We start from the raw sequence: 18,594 nt of genomic DNA on the forward strand, positions 1-18,594 counted from the left end.
AAGAATAAGATCATTATATATAAAAATAATTGTAACGTCTTGTCCTGGTTCATTTTTTATTCTACATATTCAATATATTCTCTACATATTTATTATGAGACAGAGGGTTTGTAAAAAATTTCATTCAAAATTCACGAGTATTAGAAAGAAGACATAAAAAAGTAACATTAATAAATAAGGAAAATATTTTTTTCTCGCTAGCTAGCGAAGCCGATTAAAAGCAATCAGATTTTTTGGCGCGTAAAACTTTTCAAAGCGATGCTGCACAATTTGCACTACGCAACGCGCAAAAAATAAACATTTAAAAGACTTTAGGAAGGGAGTCGAAACCTCTGATTGCTTTAAATCCGCTTTGCTGGTGGGAAAAGAATGTCTTCCCTCTTTATTACTGTGCGGATACTGCAACCGGGACCACTTCGATAAACTAGTATCATTAACCAATCATATTGCTACATTTGTTCAATATTTTTAACCAGCCAATTAGATAGCGCATCGATATAATAAGAGCGTGTGAACGTGATAACGCTGTTATCAGTTCAATATCTGTCTAATTTACTGTTATCTGATTGGTCAAGTTTATTCAAGTGTTCCTGGTTAGTGTGTCCGCACAGTAATTTGAACCTACAGTCTGTGAAAAAGAAACATAACTTTCTTGTATCATATCTTTCACTCAGGGAGACATAGCTGAACTAAAATATTATGGACGACCAGAAGAAGCGATGAGTCAAGACTGCAAGAAGGTAAAAGTTCGAGTTCGTTCTCTCCTTTGCTTCGAGGGTTTTCACACTTTTCAAAAATCACCTCAATTCCAATTCAAACATGGAGCGACGGCCTTAGGTTTGTTAATTAAGCCTTGTTCACACTAGCGTAGTAAGTACGTAATCGTAATCGTAGTCGTAATCGTAGTCACAATCGAAGGTTACGTTCTAGTGTAAATCAATACGCAAGCCTTGCTCCCTTGCTATTTTCCCGCCAGCTTCGAAATATTCATCATCATGGATGATCGTAACAAGCGTGGTGATTGGTCAATCCTTACGATTATGATCACGATTACGTTTTCTTGGTTCACACTCGATCGCAAAGTGACTGTAATCCTAATCGTAGTCGTAAGGAAACAAAACCTTCTGATCTTAGCTTACGATTACGACGCTGTTACGATGCACCTTACGACGGCGCTCAAGACTACTATCTTTGATTCAGACTGAATTTTACGATTGCGATCATGATTATGATTACGATTACGACGCTAGTGTGAACAAGGCTTTTAGCCACTGGCTAAAATATAATATGTAACTTCTAAAGCATGTGGGATAGTTGGTATGTAGCCGTAGTTCTTACTACCTCTATTCTTCCATTCGATTTTTGGACTCGACACAACACTTCACATTAAAAGGTTTGTTTGCATCTCCCTGGATTTGGGGTTTTCCCCCGGGTTTTCTGTGTTTCTCCGCAAAACCACACTAATTCAAGGGCGCGACCTCGATTCGATAAAATTTGATTACTGGAAAAATGGCTATTTGTTACAATTTATTACAAACCTTTATTTTACAGGAATATTTTACAACAATCAAACCAACAACCATCCCATCCACCACAACATCATCTACGACAACAACTGGGGCCCCAATAACTCAGTCTACTCCAAGAGTAGTATCTACTTCGAAATCTACGACCATATCTCTAGATACCACAAAAAGTAGAAACCTACCAGCAGTCAGGAAAACATCTGCAACACAACATTATACTCAAAACAATACTGATGAACAACCTACGTCTCCAGTCACGGGTATCAGCACAGACTTCACAAAACCACCTCCAACTACTTTTCCATCAGCATCTCTTTCAACGGAATCTTCTCTAGGGACTGATCATACTCCTCCAGCTACGGGCATCAGTACAGACTTTACAAATGTCTCACCTACTTCTACTAGTAAAACTTCAGACAAACCAGAGGGCACATCCGCTACTACTGCAAGTCCAACTGTAAGCACAGGAAGAGATAGTACTGGTACTACTGCTGCAAGTCCATCTGTAAGCACAGAAGCAGACAGTACAGGTACTACTGCTGCAATTTCATCTGTAAGCACAGGAAGAGACAGTACTGGTACTACTGTTGCAAGTCCATCTGCAAGCACTGAAACAGAGAGTACGGATACTACTTCAGAGTCTGCAGAAACAACAAGAAGAACGTTGAAAACCACTGCTGCACAAGTGATGACTACTGAATCTGCAGAAACAGCAGGAAGAACGACGAAAACCACTGCGGCAACAGAGATGGCTACTGAATCTGCAGAAGCAACAGGTAGAACGATGAAAACCACTGCGGCAACAGAGATGGCTACTGAATCTGCAGAAGCAACAGCAAGAACGTTGAAAACCACTGCTGCACCAGAGATGACTACTGAATCTGCAGAAACAACAGGAAGAACATTGAAAACCACTTCTGCACCAGAGATGACTACTGAATCTGCAGAAACAACAGAAAGAACGATGAAAACCACTGCTGCACCAGAAATGAATACTGAATCTGCAGAAACAACAGGAAGAACGGTGAAAACCACTTCTGCACCAGAGATGACTACTGAATCTGCAGAAACAACAGGACGAACGATGAAAACCACTGCTGCACCAGAGATGACTACTGAATCTGCAGAAACGACAGCAAGAACGATGAAAACCACTGCTGCACCAGAGATGACTACTGAATCTGCAGAAACAACAGGAAGAACGATGAAAACCACTTCTGCACCAGAGATGACTACTGAATCTGCAGAAACAACAGAAAGGACGATGAAAACCACTTCTGCACCAGAGATGACTACTGAATCTGCAGAAACAACAGGAAGAACGATGAAAACCACTGCTGCACCAGACATGACTACTGAATCTGCAGAAACAACAGGAAGAACGGTGAAAACCACTGCTGCACCAGAGATGACTACTGAATCTGCAGAAACAACAGCAAGAACGATGAAAACCACTGCTGCACCAGACATGACTACTGAATCTGCAGAAACAACAGGAAGAACGATGAAAACCACTGCTGCACCAGAGGTGACTACTGAATCTGCAGAAACAACAGGAAGAACGTTGAAAACCACTGCTGCGCCAGAGATGACTACTGAATCTGCAGAAACAACAGGAAGAACGATGAAAACCACTGCTGCACCAGAGATGACTACTGAATCTGCAGAAACAACAGGAAGAACGGTGAAAACCACTTCCGCACCAGACATGACTACTGATTCTGCGATGAAAACCACTTCTGCACCAGAGATGACTACTGAATCTGCAGAAACAACAGGAAGAACGATGAAAACCACTGCTGCACCAGACATGACTACTGAATCTGCAGAAACAACAGGAAGAACGGTGAAAACCACTGCTGCACCAGAGATGACTACTGAATCTGCAGAAACAACAGCAAGAACGATGAAAACCACTGCTGCACCAGAGATGACTACTGAATCTGCAGAAACAACAGCAAGAACGATGAAAACCACTTCTGCACCAGAGATGACTACTGAATCTGCAGAAACAACAGGAAGAACGATGAAAACCACTTCTGCACCAGAGATGACTACTGAATTTGCAGAAACAACAGGAAGAACGATGAAAACCACTTCCGCACCAGAGATGACTACTGATTCTGCGATGAAAACCACTGCTGCACCAGAGGTGACTACTGATTCTGCAGAAACAACAGGAAGAACGATGAAAACCACTGCTGCACCAGAGATGGCTACTGAATCTGGAGAGACAACAGAAAGAACGATGAAAACCACTGCTGCACCAGACATGACTACTGATTCTGCAGAAGCAACAGGAAGAACGGTGAAAACCACTGCTGCACCAGAGATGACTACTGAATCTGCAGAAACAACAGCAAGAACAATGAAAACCACTTCTGCACCAGAGATGACTACTGATTCTGCAGAAACAACAGAAAGAACAATGAAAACCACTGCTGCACCAGAGATGACTACTGATTCTGCAGAAGCAACAGGAAGAACGGTGAAAACCACTTCTGCACCAGAGGTGACTACTGAATCTGCAGAAACAACAGGAAGAACGATGAAAACCACTGCTGCACCAGAGATGAAAACCACTTCCGCCCCAGAGATGACTACTGAATCTGCAGAAACAACAGGAAGAACGATGAAAACCACTGCTGCACCAGAGATGACTACTGAATCTGCAGAAACGACAGCAAGAACGATGAAAACCACTGCTGAACCAGACATTACTACTGAATCTGCAGAAACAACAGCAAGAACAATGAAAACCACTGCTGCACCAGAGATGACAACTGAATCTGCAGAAACAACAGAAAGAACGATGAAAACGACTGCGGCCCCAGACATAGTTGTAGGTTCAACTAATCCAACTCCATTTGAAGTTACAAAATATACTGAAGGGACTGAAGGCGGTGAGCAAATAAAGCAGAGTTCAGAAGCGAGTACAGCACGTTCGTCTATAACCCCTGGATCGAAGATAAGTACTACTGTAACCGCAACTGCATCGCAAAATATTGAAACTGAAAGTTTACCTAGGACTGCTGAAACGCAAACCGTAAGTACTGAAATAGATAAGACAACAAGTACTGCTGCACCAAGGACGTCAGTAAAAACTACATCTCAACCAGCAACAACTATTGATTTGACACCTGCAACAACGGGAATGAAAACTGATACTGTCCTAGCAACAAGTAGTGAGTCTACAGTTGAAATAGGAACTTCAATGAAAGCCACTAAAGCACCGGAAACAGCAACTACTGAATCTGCAGAAACAACAGGAAGAACGATGAAAGCCACTGCTGCACCAGAGATGATTACTGAATCTGCAGAAACAACAGGAAGAACGATGAAAACCACTGCTGCACCAGAGATGACTACTGAATCTGCAGAAACAACAGGAAGAACGATGAAAACCACTGCTGCACCAGAGGTGACTACTGAATCTGCAGAAACAACAGGAAGAACGTTGAAAACCACTGCTGCGCCAGAGATGACTACTGAATCTGCAGAAACAACAGGAAGAACGATGAAAACCACTGCTGCACCAGAGGTGACTACTGAATCTGCTAAAACAACAGGAAGAACGACGAAAACCACTGAAGCGCCACAAACCACTGTCGAAATAAAAGATACAAAAGGATCACCAGCATCCACTACTAAATATATAAATACAAAAATATCAACAATTAAAACTACTGCTGCTCCTAGTCAAACAACAGTAGCAAACATTACAAACACTGCAGCACCAGGCACTACTGCTCCATCTACAAGTCCAACAGAAATAGAGAAGACGACAACTATAACTCTATCAAGAACTTCGAGTCCATCTTTAAGAACCGCACAAGGCACTAGTACTACTGCTGCAAGTCCATCTGTAAGCACAGGAACAGACAGTACTGGTACTACTGCTGCACGTCCATCTGTAAGCACAGGAAGAGACAGTACAGGTACTACTGCTGCAAATCCATCTGTAAGCACAGGAACAGACAGTACTGGTACTACTGCTGCAAGTCCATCTGTAAGCACAGGAACCGACAGTACTGGTACTACTGCTGGAAGTCCATCTGTAAGCACAGGAACAGACGGTACTGGTACTACTGTTGCAAGTCCATCTATAAGCACTGGAACAGACAGTACTAGTACTACTGCTGCAAGTCCAACTGTAAGCACAGGATCATACAGTACAGGTACTACTCCTGCAAGTCCATCTGTAAGCACAGGAGCAGACAGAAGTGCTACTACTGCTGCAATTTCATCTGTAAGCACAGGAACCGACAGTACAGATACTACTGCTGCAAGTCCACCATTAAGCACAGGAACAGACAGTACCGGTACTACTGCTGGAAGTCCATCTGTAAGCACAGGAACAGACAGTACTGGTACTACTGCTGTAAGTCCATCTGTAAGCACAGGAACAGATAGCACTGGTACTACTGCTGCAAGTCCATCTGTAAGCACAGGAACAGACAGTACAGGTACTACTGCTGCAAGTCCACCTGTAAGCACAGGAACAGACAGTAGCAGTACTACTGCTGCAAGTCCATCTTTGAGCACAGGAACAGACAGTACAGGTACTACTCCTGCAAGTCCATCTGTAATCACAGGAACAGACAGTACCAGTACTACTGCTGCAAGTCCACCTGTAAGCACAGGAACGGACAGTACTGGTACTACGGCTGCAAGTCCATCTGTAATCAAAGGAACAGACAGTACCAGTACTACTGCTGCAAGTCCATCTGTAAGCACAGGAACAGACAGTACAGGTACTACTGCTGCAAGTCCACCTGTAAGCACTGGAACAGACAGTACTGGTACTACGGCTGCAAGTCCATCTGTAAGCACAGGAACAGACAGTAGTGCTACTACTGCTGGAAGTCCATCTGTAAGCACAGGAACAGACAGTACAGATACTACTGCAGCAAGTCCACCTGTAAGCACAGGAAAAGACAGTACCGGTACTACTGCTGCAAGTCCATCTGTAAGCACAGGAACAGATAGCACTGGTACTACTGCTGCAAGTCCATCTGTAAGCACAGGAACAGACAGTACAGGTACTACTCCTGCAAGTCCACCTGTAAGCACAGGAAGAGACAGTACAGGTACTACTGCTGCAAGTCCATCTGTAAGCACAGGAACAGACAGTACTGGTGCTACTGCTGCAAGTCCATCTGTAAGCACAGGAACAGACAGTACTGGTACTACTGCTGGAAGTCCATCTGTAAGCACAGGAACAGACGGTACTGGTACTACTGTTGCAAGTCCATCTATAAGCACTGGAACAGACAGTACTAGTACTACTGCTGCAAGTCCAACTGTAAGCACAGGATCATACAGTACAGGTACTACTCCTGCAAGTCCATCTGTAAGCACAGGAGCAGACAGAAGTGCTACTACTGCTGCAATTTCATCTGTAAGCACAGGAACCGACAGTACAGATACTACTGCTGCAAGTCCACCATTAAGCACAGGAACAGACAGTACCGGTACTACTGCTGGAAGTCCATCTGTAAGCACAGGAACAGACAGTACTGGTACTACTGCTGTAAGTCCATCTGTAAGCACAGGAACAGATAGCACTGGTACTACTGCTGCAAGTCCATCTGTAAGCACAGGAACAGACAGTACAGGTACTACTACTGCAAGTCCATCTGTAAGCACAGGAACAGACAGAAGTGCTACTACTGCTGCAATTTCATCTGCAAGCACAGGAACCGACAGTACAGATACTACTGCTGCAAGTCCACCATTAAGCACAGGAACAGACAGTACAGGTACTACTCCTGCAAGTCCATCTGTAAGCACAGGAACAGACAGTACTGGTACTACTGCTGCAAGTCCATCTGTAAGCACAGCAACATCTGTAAGCACAGGAACAGACAGTACAGGTACTACTGCTGCAAGTCCACCTGTAAGCACAGGAACAGACGGTACTGGTACTACTGCTGCAAGTCCATCTGTAAGCACAGGAACAGATAGTACTGGTACTACTGCTGCAAGTCCATCTGTAAGCACAGGAACAGACAGTACAGGTACTACTGCTGCAAGTCCACCTGTAAGCACAGGAACAGACAGTAGCAGTACTACTACTGCAAGTCCATCTTTGAGCACAGGAATAGACAGTACAGGTACTACTTCTGCAAGTCCATCTGTAATCACAGGAACAGACAGTACCAGTACTACTGCTGCAAGTCCACCTGTAAGCACAGGAACGGACAGTACTGGTACTACGGCTGCAAGTCCATCTGTAATCAAGGGAACAGACAGTACCAGCACTACTGCTGCAAGTCCATCTGTAAGCACAGGAACAGACAGTACAGGTACTACTGCTGCAAGTCCACCTGTAAGCACTGGAACAGACAGTACTGGTACTACGGCTGCAAGTCCATCTGTAAGCACAGGAACAGACAGTATTGCTACTACTGCTGCAAGTCCATCTGTAAGCACAGGAACAGACAGTACAGCTACTACTGCTGCAAGTCCACCTGTAAGCACAGGAATAGACAGTACCGGTACTACTGCTGCAAGTCCATCTGTAAGCACAGAAACAGACAGTACTGGTACTACTGCTGCAAGTCCATCTGTAAGCACAGGAACAGACAGTACAGGTACTACTCCTGCAAGTCCACCTGTAAGCACAGGAACAGACGGTACTGGTACTACTGCTGCAAGTCCATCTGTAAGCACTGGAACAGACAGTACTGGTACTACTGCTGCAAGTCCATCTGTAAGCACAGGAACAGACAGTACAGGTACTACTGCTGCAAGTCCATGTGTGAGCACTGAAACTGCAAGTTCTGGTATAACTAAAGATTTTACAGATGCGAAAAGTTTAACAACCTTATCCGGTATTGGCGGAGGAAGTACTATGACTCCACAGACGTCACCAAGTACTGTTCGATTGTCTACTCCATCTACGACTGCTTTAACTATTACACCTTTTCATGGTAAGGAACTTCTGTATATCGGTTTTCTAATTTTCATTGCATTTTTTTATTTGTTGTGGTGGTCGTTGCATTATTTGTTGTAAATTAGACACCGCCACCCGTTAGCTCTGTTGGAAAGAGCGTCGGCTATTCTGCGGGAGTTGGTGGTTAGAGACTCGGCTGGATCAATCTGCTAATGGTTAGCCTTCCAAGTCTTCTTGGATAAGGACTTAAAACCTCAGGCCCTGTCTCCCAACCCTTCCTAATCTGCAGTTCAATGGGAGACATAAAAGAACCTGTTGAATTATTCGTATAAGAGTAGGGGATTGTCTCCCGGTTCAACAGCCTATCCCAATCTGGAGGCATAATACTAACATACTAACAAATCACTCATGTACGCTGCACGGCTGCTACTAGCGCCGTAATATGCAGCCCGTAAAGTCCTCAACTGATCTTGTAAAGCGCTATTGAGTTTCCGGTAATGGGGCTTCTGGGGGGGGGGGGGGGGGTACTCTTGCTCGTTTAGGGTATGGATGTGCCGCTGAGCCCTATGAACCCTGACCCTGTTCCAGAGTAAAAATCGCTGAAAAGAGAGGAGAGAACGTGATTTCATATACCCTGTTCCAGAGCGAGCGCGATTTTATATACCCTGTTCCAGAGTAGAATCGCTGAAAACCATAACCTGTTTGGCGGCACGTACCCATATAGCGAATATAGGGGGTACCATCCCCCCCACCCGGGATAAAGATATAAATTGGAATTATTATTTTGTATTTGCAATATATTATAGGTTTATTAGTATTATTTACGTTTTATGTATATATTTCCTAATCGTTAAAGGTTTTTGTTAAATTTCTGTTTTCGTTATGTTTTTTTCTAGGAATTACCGTAAATTTAACTTTAATTCTAATTAATGAGTCACTTGATGATGATCTTCATGATTCAACAAGTGACTTGTTTAAAGAAATTGGAACCAAAATCAGCAAAAATGTAAGTGAATATATATTCTTGTTCATTTAGTTTGACATTGCAAACGGTATCATACGCCTGTTTCAGAAAACGATGTCCGTCGGACATCTGAGATATGCGACTAAACGGAATTTTTTTGTTTTTATGTTTTCTTACTCAAAGGTCATGCTTCATATTCCAATCTAAAATGAAACTCGTTGTTCGGCAATGAATGTGTTACTCGGTCTCAGATTTAGACTTTAGATCTCGAACCGACAAAGTTTTTGAAATAGGTGTGTAGGTTTATATGGTTTTGTTGAAAGTGTTGCTTAAAGATAATTTTAAACGAAACATACCCCTGAAGGTCTCATGTCAGGCGCTTTGGGGGGGGGGGGGGGGGGGGGGGGGGGGAGGAGGAGTAAGGGGAGAGTGAAATGTCACTAGTCAGTCGTATTGTTTCAAAGTCACTTGGAAGGGTTACTTTTTGATGTAATTTTAAACAAGAAGTTTATTTTTGATTTTTATGCGTTTAGGTTAGAGAAAAAATATTATGAAGCAATCTAAAAAACGTGATGAGCTTCATTTAATTCTTACCGTTACTCTAATCTTATTATCATCATATGTTTTAAATTTCAGATAAGACAATTTTATATGAATTCGTTTCCATCTCTATTGAGCGTTCAGCTACTCAAATTAAGGTTTGTTTGCAGTTCTTTGGTTGTTTCATGTGATATATTGTATTGCTATGAAATTATGCCAAACATAAATAGATCAATAACCTAATTAGTATTAAGAGCCTGTGATTGCAAAAATTGCTGGTGATCTGGTCTCATGAGAAATAAAACCGCTATTTGAGCTGATCTGTCCATCAATAGACCTCTTGCAGCACTTCGGTATGCAGCTCAATTTTGAAGGCAAAAAACAATAGGTTTCCAATTCTCAGAAGATTGGAAGTCTTTTGTTTTGTCTTCCAATTTGAGCTTCTTTGACATCACGCGCAAGGGGTCGATATAGCACAGTACAGAAACACGATCTATAGGCGAATATAATTATTGCTATATCATTCTTATAATGATTGAATTTAATTTTTATGTTAGCATCACTCGTTTAGTTGATGGACTCGTCTCATTAGTTCATGTTTTTCCTCTCTAAAGCCAAGGTAGTGTCGTTGCTGTTAAACTTGACTTCCGGTCACTTGAAAGCGAGGAATTGGTTGATCTTATGGAAAGTATTGAAATTAACAAGACTATAAAGGAGCTTGCTGTCAAACTTATCAATGCAACGTCGGACGATGGTAAAATAGTTTCACTAAAGTTTTATAGTATTAAAGAAATGTAGTATTAAATGGAAACATATTGGGATAATAAGAAAATGAAAAGGGAAAAAAACAAGAAAAGGAAATGAGGGAGGAAGGAAGGGAGGCCAAATCAAAGAAATTTGGTTGGTGGAATATAATTTTTTCTTCCTTTTAAAGTTGTCATCATTTATGGGTTAGTTTCATTTTGATAATTTTCCATCTTTAGTTGATACAGCACTAGCATACTTATCAGCACTAGCATCCTTCCATAATTTTTTTGTTTTTAGTTCCGTTCGCGCCAACCTTATTAAGAGTGGAAAGCCTAGATGACTCAACCATGGTCGAGTGGGATTTGGTTGAGCCTTCGCCCAGTCAAGGAAAAATCGAAGGATACAGGGTATATTACAGACAGCTTTCCTCAAACGTGTGGGAGTTTGAAACTTGTAATAAAGATGAAGATCGCCTGAGCCTGAAAAATTTAAAACCTGGGGTAGAGTATGGTATTCGTGTGCTGGCGTTCTCTAACAACGGAAATGGCATTCCTAGTGATAGAGTTGAAATCTTCGTCAAAGGACAGCCACTGACCACACATTACGTTCAATCGAGTCCGTCTACAGAACCATTATCGACACCAACTTCTGAGCCAGAAAAAGAAATACTTGCCACCACATTGCAACCGGAAGAAGGATCTAAATCTGTTATTGAAAGCATCTCCACAACTGCTCCATCAAGAGAAACTAAAAGCATTACCACAAAAATAACAGACGGTAAAACACTGTCTAGTCCATCTACGCCTCAAGCTGACACATCTACACAACCTACACCAAAATCATATCCTACGCCAACATTCAAAGATGTAACCACGACAACATCAGAAGCAGAAGGAACAGCTACCAGTACAGAAGGACCATCATCAACACCTGGTGCTACCTTCGCAACGGTAGAAACGTCAACTGTAAGTACTGAAACAACGTCATCCATGACAACATCAGAAGCTGGAGGAACAGCTACCAGTACAAAAGGAATATCATCAACATCTGGTGCAACCTCAGCAGCGGTAGACGGGTCAACTGTAAGTACTGGAACAACGTCATCCATGACAACAACAGAAGCAGAAGGAACAACTACCAGTACAGAAGGACCATCATCAACACCAGGTGCAACCTCTGCAACGGTAGAAGAGTTGACTGTAAGTACTGGAACAACGTCATCCATGACAACAACAGAAGCAGAAGGAACAGCTACCAGTACAGAAGGACCATCATCAACACCTGGTGCAACCTCCGCAACGGTAGAAAAGTCAACTGTAAGTACTGAAACAACGTCATCCATGACAACATCAGAAGCTGGAGGAACAGCTACCAGTACAAAAGGAATATCATCAACATCTGGTGCAACCTCAGCAACGGTAGAGAAGTCAGCTGTAAGTACTGAAACAACGTCATCCATGACAACAACAGAAGCAGAAGGAACAACTACCAGTACAGAAGGATCATCATCAACACCAAGTGCAACCTCTGCAACGGTAGAAGAGTCGACTGTAAGTACTGGAACAACGTCAAAAATGACAACAACAGAAGCAGAAGGAACAGCTACCAGTACAGAAGGACCATCATCAACATCTGGTGCTACCTCCGCAACAGTAGAGAAGTCAACTGTAAGTACTGAAACAACGTCATCCATGACAACATCAAAAGCAGAAGGAACATCTGCCACTACAGAAGGACCATCGTCAAAACCTAGTGCAACCTCAGCAACGTTAGAAACGTCAACTGTAAGTACTGAAACAACGTCATCCATGACAACATCAGAAGCTGGAGGAACAGCTACCAGTACAAAAGGAATATCATCAACATCTGGTGCAACCTCAGCAGCGGTAGAAACGTCAACTGTAAGTACTGGAACAACGTCATCCATGACAACAACAGAAGCAGAAGGAACAACTACCAGTACAGAAGGACCATCGCCAACACCAGGTGCAACCTCTGCAACGGTAGAAGAGTCGACTGTAAGTACTGGAACAACGTCAAAAATGACAACAACAGAAGCAGAAGGAACAGCTACCAGTACAGAAGGACCATCATCAACATCTGGTGCTACCTCCGCAACGGTAGAGAAGTCAACTATAAGTACTGAAACAACGTCATCCATGACAACATCAGAAGCTGGAGGAACAGCTACTAGTACAAAAGGAATATCATCAACATCTGGTGCAACCTCATCAGCGGTAGACGGGTCAACTGTAAGTACTGGAACAACGTCATTCATGACAACAACAGAAGCAGAAGGAACAGCTACCAGTACAAAAAGAATATCATCAACACCTGGTGCTACCTCTGCAACGGTAGAAGAGTCGATTGTAAGTACTGGAACAACGTCAAAAATGACAACAACAGAAGCAGAAGGAACAGCTACCAGTACAGAAGGACCATCATCAACACCTGGTGCTACCTTCGCAACGGTAGAGAAGTCAACTGTAAGTACTGAAACAACGTCATCCATGACAACATCAGCGGCCGAAGGAAAAGCTACCACTACAGAAGGGCCAACAGGAACACCCAGTGCCATCTCAGCAACTCAGTCAACTAAACGTCCTGAAATAACGTCATCCACGACGACATCAGAAGCAGAAGGAACAACTGCCACTACAGAAGGACCATCATCAACACCTGGTGCAACGTCCACACCAGTAGACGGGTCAACTGTAAGTACTGGAACAACGTCATCCATGACAACATCAGAAGTAGAAAGAGCAACATCCAGTACAGAAGAGCCAACAGGAACACCCAGTGCAACCTCAGCAACGGTAGAAAAGTCAACTGTAAGTACTGAAACAACGTCATCCACGACAACATCAGAAGCAGAAGGAACAACTGTAGAAGTACCATCTTCAACGGCAGGTGCAACCTCAGCAACGGAAGAAGAGTCGACTGTAAGAACCGGTAAATCGTCAACCGCGACATTATCAGAAGTAGAAGGAACAACTGCCAGTACAACTGTTACATCTGAAATACATAGATCAACATCCACTTCAGAAGAATCAACAACGGCTGGTTCAACAAGCGGATCAACTACTAATAAGGGTAGATTACCAACTACAAACACCCACACTCCATTCCAGGTTACAGTGTTTAGTGATATCACTAACCCTAAAGAACAGATAAAGTATTCAAGTACAACTGCAACACTCACACGAAGTACGTCACCTAGGAAGACAGAAGAAGTAAAAATAACTTCGAAAACCCATAAGCTTTTGGTGACACCTGTTCCAACCACAACTACTTCGGGTCATACTTTTGCGCCATCAGGCAATTATGGTGCAACCACGTCGACGCAAGAAAAGTCTTCTCTTAGCACAGGAACAAAATCACCGACCACAACATTTGAAGTTGATGGAACCACCTCCAGTACAGAGCGCTATTCGAGAACTTCTGGTGCTACTTCTTCCACGCAAGAAAAGTCATCTGTGACCGCAAAGACAACATCACAGACCACAACCTCAGAAGTGGATGGAACTACCTCCAGTACTGAAAACCCTTCGAGCACTTCTGGTGCTACCTCTTACACGCAAGTAACGTTATCTGTGAGCACAGAAACAACAAAACCTACCACAACATCAAAAGTGAGTGGAACAACCTACATTACAGAGGCACCATCGAGTACTACTGGCGCGACTTCCTCCACGGCTGAAACGTCATCTGTGAGCACAGAGACCACATCACCTACCAAAACATCAAAAATAGGTGGAACAACCTACATTACAGAGGCACCATCGAGTACTACTGGCGCGACTTCTTCCACGGCAGAAAAGTCATCTATGAGCACAGGGACAACATCGGCGACACCAACATCAGAAGTGGATAGAACCACTACTATTAAAGAGGGCCCATCGACGACTTTGAGCGCAGCCATTGCCACTACAGAAAAGGAAACCAGTGGATCGCTTACTAAATACACTACTGTTTCTAGTCCATCTGTCAACACAGAAAAAGACAGTGCAAGTACTGCTACTGAGGCATCATCAAGATCGACTCAACCAACGCCATTTATTATTACACGATATACAGAGTCTACAGATAGTGAGGAACAAATAAAACAAAACTCACAATCTAGTACAAGCTATTCACCAACAACAAGTGAAAGGACCAAATTTGATGGGAGTACAAGTAGCTCGGGTCCATTTGTAACCACAGGAGGCGAAAGCGTACGTACTACTACTGAACCTCCCTCTGCAGGCACAGGAACAGTCAGTACAGATACTACTGATGCAAGTCCATCTAAAAGTACAGCAACAGACAGTACTGGTACTACGGCTGCAAGTCCATCTGTAAGCAAAGGAACAGACAGTAACAGTACTACTGCTGCAAGTCCATCTGTAAGCACAGGAACAGACAGTACTGGTACTACTGCTGTAAGTCCATCTGTAAGCACAGAAACAGACAGTACAGGTACTACTGCTGTAAGTCCATCTGTAAGCAAAGGAACAGAACGTACTGGTACTACTGATGCAAGTCCATCTGTAAACACAGGAACAAACAGTACAGATACTATTGATGCAAGTCCATCTCCAAGCACAGAAACAGACGGTACTGGTACTACTGCTTCAAGTCCATCCGTAGGCACAGGTACAGACAGTACTGGTACTACTGCTGCAAGTCCATCTGTAAGCACAGGTACAGACAGTACCAGTACTACTGCTGCAAGTCCATCTGTAAGCACAGGAACAGACAGTACTGGTACTACTGCTGCAAGTCCATCTGTAAGCACAGGAACAGACAGTACTGGTACTACTGCTGCAAGTATATCTGTAAGCACAGGAACAGACAGTACTGGTACTACTGCTGCAAGTCCATCTGTAAGCACAGGAACAGACAGTACTGGTACTACTGCTGCAAGTCAATCTGTAAGCACAGGAACAGACAGTACTGGTACTACTGCTGCAAGTCCATCCGTAGGCACAGGTACAGACAGTACTGGTACTACTGTTGCAAGTCCATCTGTAAGCACAGGAACAGACAGTACTGGTACTACTGCTGCAAGTCCATCTGTAAGCACAGAAACAGACAGTACTGGTACTACTGCTACAAATCCATCTGTAAGCACAGGAACAGACGGTACTGGTACTACTGCTACAAGTCAACCTGTAAGCACAGGAACAGACAGTACTGGTACTACTGTTGCAAGTCCATCTGTAAGCACAGGAACAGACAGTACCAGTACTACTGCTGCAAGTCCATCTGTAAGCACAGGAACAGACAGTACCGGTACTACTGCTGCAAGTCCATCTGTAAGCACAGGAACAGACAGTACCAGTACTACTGCTGCAAGTCCATCTGTAAGCACAGAAACAGACAGTACTGGTACTACTGCTGTAAGTCCATCTGCAAGCACAGAAACAGACAGTACTGGTACTACTGCTACAAATCCATCTGTAAGCACAGGAACAGACGGTACTGGTACTACTGCTACAAGTCAACCTGTAAGCACAGGAACAGACAGTACCAGTACTACTGTTGCAAGTCCATCTGTAAGCACAGGAACAGACCGTACCAGTACTACTGCTGCAAGTCCATCTGTACGCACAGGAAAAGACAATACTGGTAACACTGCTGCAAGTCCATCTGTAAGCACAGGAACAGGTAGTACTGGTACTACTGTTGCAAGTCCATCTATAAGCACAGGAACATACAGTACTGGTACTACTGCTGCAAGTCCATCTGTAAGCACTGAAACAGACAGTACAAGTACCACCGCTGTTATTTCAGGTACTTCCGTACTGTTAATTCACAAATTACAACGTTATGTTGTGTTGTACTTTGCACTGACTATGGTGCTGTTTCTTTTCCAAACAATTATAGTATTTGGCGACAGGTATTTTGTTAATACGGGAACTTCTGTTTTGTTTAATTTGAAGATTCAAAAATATTTTTTCCAATAAACCTGTATAGGCTTGCTAGTATATATTAAAATGGAAAGTACGGGATTACTTAACGGTGCATATTTACTATTGATGTTTCAGTACCTAGCACTCCGCGTGTCATGGCTAACAGCACAAGCCCCACTTCTATCAAAGTACTGTGGAATGGAATCAAGCTCGATGATAAATCCCTTCGCTTCAAGATTTTCTACAAATCCGTGAAAGATGATGTTTTGAAGAGTACTACTTGCAAGAACTGTAGTTCTATTTTACTTACGGGGCTTAGGAGTGGAACAAAGTATCGTGTATCAGTTGAAGCATTCAACCATATTGGTGTAAGTGGACCAAGTGAAGAAGTGGAAGTGACTACGGAAGAAGGTAAACTACACCTAAAATAGAATATTGTAAAAGCGAAAGATGACTAATGAGAATGGCCTCGTTGATGTAAAGTACAAGTGGGACGCGTAGAATGATAGCAATTGTTGGATCTGTTATATCTCGAAAGATTGATAGTTAGTTCATTTAATTAAAATAGCTCGGAATCAGCACGATCACAGTCACAGTGTAATATGTTTCACAAAACCCCTCGGAAGAACATTAGATAATCAAATTCACGGAGGATGGAGGGAGCATTTCAATTTATTCTCTGTTTTTCTCAGTCTAACGTGTACTATTGGTCTTTATTTTAACGTTTGTGTTTGTCCAATTTCAAAAGTGATAAGTTCTATTTTTTATATCTATTTGGTTCTCAAGCTACAGAAGCACCTTTTGTAAGCACTGGTACAGACACACGTACTAGTACTACTGCTGCAGGTCCATCCGTGAGCACAGGAACAGACAGTACTGGTACTACTGCTGCAAGTCCATCCGTAGGCACAGGTACAGACAGTACTGGTACTACTGCTGCAAGTCCATCTGTAAGCACAGGTACAGACAGTTCTGGTACTACTGCTGGAAGTCCATCTGTAAGCACAGGAACAGACAGTACTGGTACTACTGCTGCAAGTCCATCTGTAAGCACAGGAACAGACAGTACTGGTACTACTGCTGCAAGTATATCTGTAAGCACAGGAACAGACAGCACTGGTACTACTGCTGCAAGTCCATCCGTAGGCACAGGTACAGACAGTACTGGTACTACTGCTGCAAGTCCATCTGTAAGCACAGGTACAGACAGTACTGGTACTACTGCTGCAAGTCCATCTGTAAGCACAGAAACAGACAGTACTGGTACTACTGCTACAAATCCATCTGTAAGCACAGGAACAGACGGTACTGGTACTACTGCTACAAGTCAACCTGTAAGCACAGGAACAGACAGTACTGGTATTACTGTTGCAAGTCCATCTGTAAGCACAGGAACAGACAGTACCAGTACTACTGCTGCAAGTCCATCTGTAAGCACAGGAACAGACAGTACCGGTACTACTGCTGCAAGTCCATCTGTAAGCACAGGAACAGACAGTACCAGTACTACTGCTGCAAGTCCATCTGTAAGCACAGCAACAGACAGTACTGGTACTACTGCTGTAAGTCCATCTGCAAGCACAGCAACAGACAGTACTGGTACTACTGCTACAAATCCATCTGTAAGCACAGGAACAGACGGTACTGGTACTACTGCTGCAAGTCCACCTGTAAGCACAGGAACAGACAGTACCAGTACTACTGTTGCAAGTCCATCTGTAAGCACAGGAACAGACAGTTCTGGTACTACTGCTGCAAGTCCATCTGTACGCACAGGAAAAGACAATACTGGTAACACTGCTGCAAGTCCATCTGTAAGCACAGGAACAGGCAGTACTGGTACTACTGTTGCAAGTCCATCTATAAGCACAGGAACATACAGTACTGGTACTACTGCTGCAAGTCCATCTGTAAGCACTGAAACAGACAGTACAAGTACCACCGCTGTTATTTCAGGTACTTCCGTACTGTTAATTCACAAATTACAACGTTATGTTGTGTTGTACTTGGCCACTGACATGGTGT

General features: G+C 43.3%; 1 protein-coding gene across 1 annotated transcript in view; it reads left to right on the forward strand.

Moving 5' to 3' along the window:
• The window catches only part of LOC116299808 (uncharacterized), a 59,090-nt gene that overhangs the window by 16,969 nt on the left and 23,527 nt on the right, over nucleotides 1-18,594 (forward strand). Inside the window, 8 exon segments of the mRNA XM_089036439.1 lie at nucleotides 675-740; nucleotides 1,552-8,461; nucleotides 9,321-9,430; nucleotides 10,025-10,086; nucleotides 10,543-10,682; nucleotides 10,973-16,450; nucleotides 16,705-16,980; nucleotides 17,356-18,592. Coding sequence (XP_088892565.1) covers nucleotides 675-740; nucleotides 1,552-8,461; nucleotides 9,321-9,430; nucleotides 10,025-10,086; nucleotides 10,543-10,682; nucleotides 10,973-16,450; nucleotides 16,705-16,980; nucleotides 17,356-18,592 — 14,279 coding nt within the window.

Source organism: Actinia tenebrosa, unplaced genomic scaffold, assembly GCF_029948245.1.
Source record: "Actinia tenebrosa isolate PJP-AT-01 unplaced genomic scaffold, QUT_ActTen_1.0 PGA_scaffold4__44_contigs__length_22323623, whole genome shotgun sequence".
NCBI classification, from domain to species: Eukaryota; Metazoa; Cnidaria; class Anthozoa; order Actiniaria; family Actiniidae; genus Actinia; species Actinia tenebrosa.